Genomic DNA, 10,024 nt, shown 5'->3' with positions numbered 1-10,024 from the left:
GTTGGTATGTATACATCCATGGACGCATGAGATTCATATTCTTAAAATAGAGAAAAAAAAGTTTCAAATAAGCATATTAATAAATTTGCATGAATTGCAACAAACATGAATACCGACTTACATGAATCGTAACTAGAATGTATAACACAACGAATATGAGCCAAGCTAATAGTTAACCATGCTAAAAGGATGTGTGGATTTTGGCCATGGGTTGAGGGAGAGAGGGAGAGTTGGATATGTGGGCTTCGACCATGGATAGCTAAGAGAGAGAGGGAGAATTGGATATGTGGATTTCGACAATGGGTGGGTGAGGGAGAGAAAGTAATAAGTAAGTTGTGGATATGACTTGAGGCAAAATTATGTATTTTTTTACATTAAATATTATTTTTTCTTCCATATCCATCATGATTTTATGCTTGTGTAATATTTTTTTGTAGTATTTTGCATGTTATAGGAATCAAAAGTGCATCACGAAGTGGAAAAAAATGGCAAGTGTTATGAAGTTGTCCTGACATATCCATGCTTAAATGCAGCGTAACAACATCGCACTTGCATGTTTTCTGTTGTATTTATGATTTGTTATCAGTGTGGCTATGTCGATTTAAGTGTGATCACTTTGAATATAATTTTGGTCATGCCACTGTGTAGTTTATTTTATTTTGGCAAGAAAGTTCTGTTGATTTTGGCGAGGTCATAAAAGTGGAAGCTAGGGAATGATCTAAGGGAGCTGGCACAAACTTGGAGAGTAATCTAACAACATGAGGAGAGTTTTTACTTCAAACCTTAAGATTTTCTTCTTTTCCTTGAGGGAGAAAAATTCTAGATTCCTTTTTTCTATTAGCTTTGACAGGATTGTGTGGAGAGATATTGAGTTTGTGTGGGAGGAAGATAATGGATTGATTATCATTGTGTAATGAAGAGTGGTGTATTACATAGAGCGTTTACTTCGTTGTAAATTTTGTACTTACTTGCTCCAGGTTTTCTTCAATATTTTCAATAAAAGCTTCCTTATTGTTCCTTCTCATGTTGAGTAGCTATATTTCTTTCATGCTTCTATAATGCAAAAATATGATGTTTCTCATTATGTAATCCATGTATTTTCCCTTTAAACATTATTTATGTTATTGAATTATGTAGGTTGCTATGTTAACCTTCGTTACATAGTTTACTCCCGATCTAACCAATTAAGATGTAAAAAACTCTTGTGATCTAATGATTTTAATCACTGCATGGTTAAGTTTTGCTTAATTTAATATGGTTTCTAACTCTTCTTATGGCCTAGACACAGACTAATAATAACATTTTTCCTAATGAAAACTATCACGTAGGGGAATTTATATAAAAACAACAAGAAAAGACTCTACCTGAGTCCCAAGGGCATGAGCTTTACTTCCTCTAAAGGATGCTAAAGACTCTCTACATTTTGTTGTTTCCTTTATTGTTGACTGTTTGGTTTACTATTTGTAGAGTTTAATTCATATAATTGTGATCACTTCAAACTAGGTTCGGTAGTGTGGTAAATTAGAGCATCCACTATTAGAAATACTTTTGATTGTTTCATTATGGGATTGATACACAAACATAATATCTGTATATTACTTGATTGACATGCATACTTGTGTGGTTGACCGCCTTGCCTCACAACAATTTTGGGCATCAATTTTCAGCTAGCAAAGAAAGGAAGAGAAGAGGAAAAGATGGGTTGGGATTTCTGGCAAAGACGATGATCATTGAATTCTTTCAAGATTTCCCTAAAGAATTTTTAAAAGCAAATCTATGGGATATCAATGCATAAAATAATTTTCACCACTACATATAGCATAACCACAACAGCCCACAGCAGAACCACCACACCATAGCCACCACCACAACCTACAGCCAACCACACAACCACAACACAACCACCACACCATAGCCACCACAACCCACATTACATCCACCCAAATGTAGGATCATTTGAAAACTTAAAAGTTAGCAAAATATGCTTTGAATTTATACTGACAAAATTATTTTATTTTCCAGTTGCATCTTACTATTGTGGGGATGTATCAGAATTTATTTGTAGCCTTCTCCTATAGATAATGAAGATGGTGTTTGTGTGTTATTGATGGTGATCGTTGAAAAAAAATTTCTTTCAAGCGTTCCCTAAGGAATTCTTCAAAGCAAATCACACGCAACCACCATAAGACACACCATAGTTACCATAAGACACAACACATCCAACACAACCCACAACCATCACACCAGAAGCACGACCACTATAACCACCCAACAATCCACCATCCCAGTAAACAACCATCACCAAATCCACGGACCAACACAAAACCACAAAGAGAAAAACCAATCTAAAATCAATTAAAAACCAGCAAGAGAACAACCAATCGAAAATCAACCACCAAATATAGCTCAAAAACCATTGCAAAATCATAATGCCAAAGAAAAGTTGGAAGAGAATACAGCAGGCCGAAGGAGAGGAAAGGATTCAATCAAATACGAAGCACAATTCACAGACTGAACAAGAGGATGAGACCAGGGAAGTTACCTTTAGGGTGACGAGAGAGGGAAGCTCAGTCACGAGAAACGAGAGGGAGAAGCTTGACTCAGTCATGAGAGAGGGAAGGGAGAGCTCGGTCTCGAGAGGCTAGGGTAGTAAAAAGAGGTCGGACAATTCATACAAAACACGTGTCGTGAGGTCGAACCCGTGTCCCACCTTTTGTCTGAAATTATTCAAAACGTCGGCGTGACACATTTCAACAATGGGTAGGTGAGGGAGAGAGGGAGAGTTGGATATGAGGGCTTCTATGTTAGCTAATAATTAACCAAGCTAAAAACACGTGTCGTGAGGTCGAACCCGTGTCCCACGTTTTGTCTGAAATTATTCAAAACGTCGGCGTGACACGTTTTTCAAACGATGAAAAAAAAAATTTACCACAACTTGGGGCCGCACCGCACGAAATAAGCTACCCCAAACGAACCCTAAGTCTTTATCACCACTAATATCACATCTTATTGTTAATAAGGTCAACTCTTATCATCAATATCAGCTTTAAGATTCACTATCATTGATTGAGTCATTGCGCACCATCACTACCAATATTAACAAATGATGTCGACGTCAATACTTATCCCAGACTTTTTACTCTCTAGATCTCTTTTCTCTAAAGAGGGCTACTAAATAAATAACCAACGATTTCTCGAAGCCAACCCAATATCTTAAAACTCCTCCAATTTTCATTTATAAAAGCTAGCATCTATAATTTATACTACGATGTGTCAATGCCTTCATTATAAGGAGGGGCATTATTTATAAATAATTATACACTATAGTTTCATCATTTTAGTGGTACCAGATCCATTCCTATTCCTCAGATATTCATATTCAAAGATATCTCCTATGAATTACTTTTAAATTTTCTTATGAAGCTTTTTGATACAATATAATAAAAATGATTTTTTTTAAATTAAAAATTCTAACTTAGATAAAAAAAAGAACATGCATGAAAACAGAAATTAATTTGATGAGGCACCTTCCGCTGCATGAGTTAGAACACGATAAAAACTCAAACTTTAAAATTCTTATTTTTGGTCGTGTTACGAGAAACCAAGTGCTTCACAAAATTTAGCACAAAATAAATATATCTTAGTAATAATCACGAATTATTTTAAAATATAAACCTTTTTCGAGTGCTAAAGATCGATTTTTTATTTCCCCTCACCTCACTTCGTACCCCAGCTGGCCTGAAACCTAATCTCGCTTGCAGTGCTGATAGAACTGGAATCGGTTGAAGTTATTCAGAAAGAAATCGGAATCATCGGAGAAAGGGAGGGTGAAAATGGTGGCAGATTTGAGAGGGAAGCCAGCCTTATTAGGCTATCGCATGCCGGCAGAGTGGGAGCCACATGAGCAATGCTGGATGGGTTGGCCTGTGAGTTTTCCCACTATCTCTTATTCCTTCTTTCAAAGTAAAAGTAAAAGCTGAATTTATCAACTTGACGCACTTTGAACTTCTGTGATGCTATTCTGATTCCGGTGGTGTGGGCATCGCTTTATTCGAATTGATCCTGCTTTGATGATTTCTGTCTCTTTTTGAAGCATCGTGGGCTTCTTTCTGTTCTTTATTTGAATCGGAATATTAGATTTGATTCCTGCTTGCTTTGTGTTGCTTCCTTATGATTATAGAAGTTAGATTCCCTGCTTTTTTCTAGTTATGTCGCGTATAATTTTGGCATGTAGATTCAGTGAGTAAAGTAATCTATCTAAGGATTGTTTGCTTCTTGTTTGGTTATGTTATCTGGAAGGTAAGGGATTTGACAGAATGCTCTTTTATTTTTCATGTTCGTGAGGGATGGAATAGGGGCTGCTGTCTGAAGAATGTGTTCGCCCTGATTGGTTGTTTAGAGAAGAAAAGAAAGGGTTATTTATCATCAAAATTTTGTACAAGAGAATTCCATTCTCTCCATTTTCTGTTCGTTTTTGGAGAGAGACAAAATTTTTCACATTGAAGGATATTTTTCTTCTTATTTAATTAGAAGGAAAAGTTTACTTTCTTAGGAATGATACTTTGCATCTGATGTACTGATTTTAGTGGAGCTCTCATGTTTGCCTCTTCCATGATGCTTCGAGCTTAAGCCTTCAGCCACAAAAATATAAAGCACAGAATAAAAAATGGAATCTAGGAGGTGGAAGCACATAATACATATGAATTTACCACTACTTATGATGTCCCTGTGAATTAGGCTTCCACTGGTGCCTTTTTATATTATTGCTGGTGATCAGCAAGCGGCGTCCTCCAAAGCTTTCTATTTTCTTATTTTGTTTTGTTTTGCAGGTTTTGCTGGGTAGACGGCTTGCACTTATAGAATTGGAACTTCTCAGATTAAATTTCTAAACATCCGTCATGGTTGGAATATACGAAGCTTTGTAAAGTAGAATAATGAAACTGAAATGTATTTAAGTTGTAAAAGTTGAGTTATGTGTGTGTTTTTTTTTCTTTTTTTTCTTATGAGAAGGGTTATTGGGAAAGGGTAGTGGTATAATGATGAAGTATGCTGAAATCCAGTAGACATCATTAGAAACTGTGGTAATATTAACTTTTCTAAAAAAATTATTGATGTCAGTTTTTTGAAAAATATATTGCTTCTATGATATAAGTGGCATTGGATTATTCACCATAGTATTACCAATGCTCTGTTCATTTCACAGTATGTGAACTAATTCCAAACATTTTTTCAAGTTTGCAAAAAATGATAACATTATAAGATCGCAGTATTATGCACCACTTATTTAGAATATGCCTTGGAGCGCAACTCCTAAAAGTTGTGACTGTTATGATGGAGATGGTGTTAGGATTTTTATCTTATGTCTGAGCTAATTGTGGTTCACGTCACCCTTGTATGTGAATCGAGATAAAATATTACCAATGCACCATTATAGTGATGCACAACAATTGTACATCATACAGCTATGTTGCACTGCCTATTGTCAAAGTTTGATTTAAGGTGGCCATTTGTGTTCAATATTAGTGTTTGTTATTTTTTTCCTTTTTATAAAACGAGGCTGGATCCTGGAATCTTGCAGGGATGAATTTGATCTCTTGATACCTTTTTTAAAAAAAAAATTACTGCTATTCATCCTCGTAGTGCACACCATGAACAACCTTGATGCTCAAGAGACTAAATTTTTACTTGATTCCTCATCACCATGAGCAACCTTGATGCTCAAGAGACTAAATTTTTACTTGATTCCTCGATACTTATCCCTTAATTTAACCAACATTTCCTATACTTTATCCAGTTATTGAGTTTGTTTGGCTTGATAAGCTGTCATTTGACTTGAAAGGAGGGAAGCTATAAGCATTTGCTCTACAATTTTGCTAAGCATGAGCTTTAGCCTTTTCATTTATCCTTCAATTGGAGCTTCGAAAGTTTTTATGGTAATTATTTGTTTTGCATTGTTTACATTGAACATTAATACCTATTAAAATCCATTAAAGTTTTGCTAATTTTAAACAATGCAACAGAAAAAGGTTTCCATTTCTCATTTTCCTCTTTTATGTTGTTTAACGTGGAATAGGATGGCAATAATGAGGGCATGCCACTTTTGTTTGGTAAGGGTGAACACCTTATCTTAAGGCGCTAGAAAATGATAAGGACAAGAAATACAGAACTAATGATTGTGTTAGCTCACTTCTTTATGGTGCTAAGAAATGATATCTTACTTGAGTGGAAATTTTGGTAGTAAGTCTCGTTTAAGATTAGTTAGATTTTGATGATGATACTTAGATGTGAATCTGAGGAGCATTAGTCATTTATTCATTGGAGAAAAAAAAAAGGATACGCATTAGAAAAACACAAAAGACCAAGTTTAGTTGCAGGAGTTCAAGTTATTGCGTGGTAAATTTTGAGAAAAAAGATGATGGGTCTCAGAAGATAGAGGATGAGATGGATAGCTGAAAATATAATGACGGAGAAGATTGCTTTAATGATGGGTCTCAGAAGATTGCTACTAGGCTATGCATGTCACAAACTAAGGCAATTTGTTGTTTAACTCATTAAGCGTCTGATCTTGTACTTTGTTAAAACAATTTATTCAGTAAAGTATTGAAACTTGGAATGGAAAAAAAGTCAAAATTTATATGTTAGTATTCGTGTTATTTCAGGAAAGGCCAGATAATTGGAGGGAAGATGCTTATTATGGTCAACGATTGTATGCTAATATTGCAAGTGCTATTTCAGAGTTTGAGCCTGTTACACTCTGTGTCAGTGCTTCTCAGGTTAGAGCACTCCACATGTTAGTCATTAAAGTTGTTTCATGGTTTTAAGTATTGGGTATCTTGTCAGTTCCACCCTCTATAATTATTCACTGACTTCCATACTTGTTCATGATTCAGTACACCAATGCTGTTAATTTGCATAAAGACAAACATAATGTTCGAATAGTAGAAATGAGCATGAATGATGCCTGGTTTCGAGATACTGGCCCAACTGTGAGTTTCTCCATTTTTTCATATTTTCTCACTTTGTTCAGAACATCCTTTTTAGGATTTTTAATTTGACAAATTTGTAGAATAGTTTGTTATTTTTGACAGTAAGCTGCACTCAGAGCTCCCAAAATATCAAGTTGCTGGCATAGATTGGAACTTCAATTGCTGGGGTGGTATGGGTTTAATGCTACACAAAGTTTGTTTATCTTCTATCTTATATGCATATGGAATTCTTGTCTTTGTCATCCATTCTTGTTTATGTAAGTTCTGTGTTTTTTGGATTGATATAACTGAAGAAGAACCGTGTGTCTTCTTGCATGAAGGGATGCAACGTATCCCCTAACAACAAAGCATCTTAATAATAGTAAATATAACTAAAGAGAATATTGAACTTGTTGAACTTTCTTTGTGCTTGTCTTGTATCTTATTCATTTGGTGTAAATCTGATTCTCGGTTCAGCTGTTCTGAAAGGTTGAAATCTTTACAGCAAAAAATTTTCACATAATGCCGTACGAAGCCTGTTCTTATGCTTTGATATTAGCATGTATCTCCTTCAGTCTTTCATATAAATATATTATATCTCTCACCTTTTAATTAGATGATCACTCCATACTATTCTTCACATTTCTTTGTCATCTTCCCCAGCATTATATTTATTTACAGATGATCTACATTCCAGTTCTTGCACTTGAACTGTATTTAAAATCAGCGTTCATTATCTAAGTTGCATCTTTTATTACGTGGCTGCAGCTGAAAGAATATTATTATCCTGTTTGTTGAGAGGTTGAATGCTTACATGCTTATCACTCGTTTGGAACTATGATACTGAAATTCGTGTGATTACATCGGAAGATGTTGTTCGTAGTGGCTGTGAAAGCATTGATATTTCTACATGCTCGAGCTCATAACTAGCAGTACATAGTTAATTTTCTAGTGGGATTTTTTTTAGGACTGTTGTAAACTTGATCTTCATGGTCTTAGTTCCCTTATAATGATTCATCAGTTCTACATTGGTACATGGATCTTTATATTTATCGTTATCAAGAGATTAAAATTGGATCCTACGGCTGTAACAATATATTAAGCTTAGTGGAGACTTTCCTTGCAAGCTTGTTATAAGCTTGTAAATTGCAGCTTGGAAAGATCTCTTAGGGTGTTTTTGGCTGCATTCAGAATTTATGTTAATTAGGATTTAGTAAATCCGGTAAATCCGTATTTATCAAATCCATATGCTGTTAAATTCAGAATAATGTTTGGTTCGGTTAAGATTAAATCCAGTTAAAGTCTTTAGAGGTGTTTGGCATTTTATTTCCAAATCTTATAGCAATTGTTTTCTTCCCAAGCTAACTCCGTCAAATACATCAAATCGTCGGATTTAACAAATTTGGATTTATGTCCAAAAATGGACAGAACGGAGAGGAAAATGGATTTAACGAAGTGCTAGATTTTGGTTCCCATTTTGTTTTTTTCTTGTTTGGCTGGATTTACGATAAATGCAGCCATAAATCTTGTTAAAAGTACGCTACCAAACACCTCTTTAAAGTTTTATAATGAGGATGGTAAAGATTCATTGTGTCATGACCTGATCTGATAGCTTAGCATTAACTAAGTCAGGAATTACACTTGAACCATATTATCATTTATTTTACTTTCCGCATATTTTCATAACTTCAATTTATAAAAGTGCCACCAAGAAACTACAGATTACATGACACAAAAATGAAATCATATAAACTTAATAACAGAGTTTGCAAGTAAACATCTCAAACTAACACTCAACAATATCACTATTTAGAAGTAAACAATACAATAACTACAACCACAACACAACTTAAAATCTATCAATAGTAGTGCTCTTCATGTAAACCATCTCTTGTCTATCAGTCATATGACTCATATTAATCTAATGTTTTCTTGAAAACAACAATTAATTTTTAAGAATAAATTACACCACTTTGTGAGCAATTACAATCTTTTTATGTATTAAAGTAATATATAAATGTCATGCATGAATGTCCCAAAAAATACAATTTATTAGTAAATCAAATTGTAAGCTTTCATTTTTAATTAAACTTTTCTCGTTTTAATTTAAGTTTTTATCATTTTTAATCTCTTTAAGAAGTCATATCAGGATTATCGTCATACCTGAAAGAATTCTCAAAATTTTAACAGTAGGTGCCCTTAAAATTTTGCACTCAAATATACAAATTTATCATTTTTATTTTCTTTTCCATGTATGGGTACGTCGCATCCCCTATTAGTACCATATTGGGATAATCGTGTATGACTTAGTTTTTTTTTATTTCATTTTCTTTGATTACCTCTTTTTAAAGTCATTGAAAAATCATTTTCCCTTTTTATCATTTCATTTTATTCATTTCAATGATTCTTTTAACTGACAACATGCATATAACTATAAAAATAGATATGTGAAGCAATAATGCAAGTCTTTGATTGATAAAATATCAATTTAATACATATAAAAAATAATTAATCATGTTAATCTTGCTTGTCTCCCTAATCTTATATCTCTAATGTTATAGGTTCAATTTTTCAACTTTAATTGTTGTTATAAATTAATATTTTATTAAATTTTAATTCTAAATTAAATAAATTAAACTTTAATTTAAATTAACATATATGCTTCAATGTGACACACTCGATCTCGAAATTGAATCTTCCTTTCTTTAAATATTTTTTTTATTTCAATTATAGTTAATATTAACACTTAATGAATAAACATATATATATATATATATATATATATATATATATACATACATACATACACACATATATGCAATTATCAATAAAAAAATTTTACACAAAAGAAATACTATTAAAAAATAATTGGCGTAATGAATTTGCTGGCTGAAAGAAAAGTTAATTCCACCCCTACAAATAAGCTCAAGGGGCATAAAAATGCTCTAGGCATGTATATATATATACATAGATGTACATAATATATATATATATACATCGATGTACATAATATATATATATAGATGTACATAATATATATATATATATATATATATATA

General features: G+C 33.3%; 1 protein-coding gene across 1 annotated transcript in view; it reads left to right on the top strand.

Annotated features, from left to right (window-relative positions):
• The first annotated feature begins 3,618 nt into the window (after nt 1-3,618).
• LOC110028757 (agmatine deiminase) overlaps nt 3,619-10,024 on the top strand; it is a 24,344-nt gene continuing 17,938 nt past the window's right edge. Inside the window, exons 1-4 of the mRNA XM_020730735.1 lie at nt 3,619-3,926; nt 6,660-6,773; nt 6,891-6,986; nt 7,072-7,156. Of these exons, the coding sequence (XP_020586394.1) occupies nt 3,834-3,926; nt 6,660-6,773; nt 6,891-6,986; nt 7,072-7,156 (388 nt within the window). The 5' untranslated portion in view covers nt 3,619-3,833. The remainder of the gene's footprint in view (nt 3,927-6,659; nt 6,774-6,890; nt 6,987-7,071; nt 7,157-10,024) is intronic.

Source organism: Phalaenopsis equestris, unplaced genomic scaffold, assembly GCF_001263595.1.
Source record: "Phalaenopsis equestris unplaced genomic scaffold, ASM126359v1 Scaffold000523, whole genome shotgun sequence".
NCBI classification, from domain to species: Eukaryota; Viridiplantae; Streptophyta; class Magnoliopsida; order Asparagales; family Orchidaceae; genus Phalaenopsis; species Phalaenopsis equestris.
The sequence above is the reverse complement of the archived record's forward strand: the minus strand, read 5'-3'. Positions and strand labels throughout refer to the sequence as shown.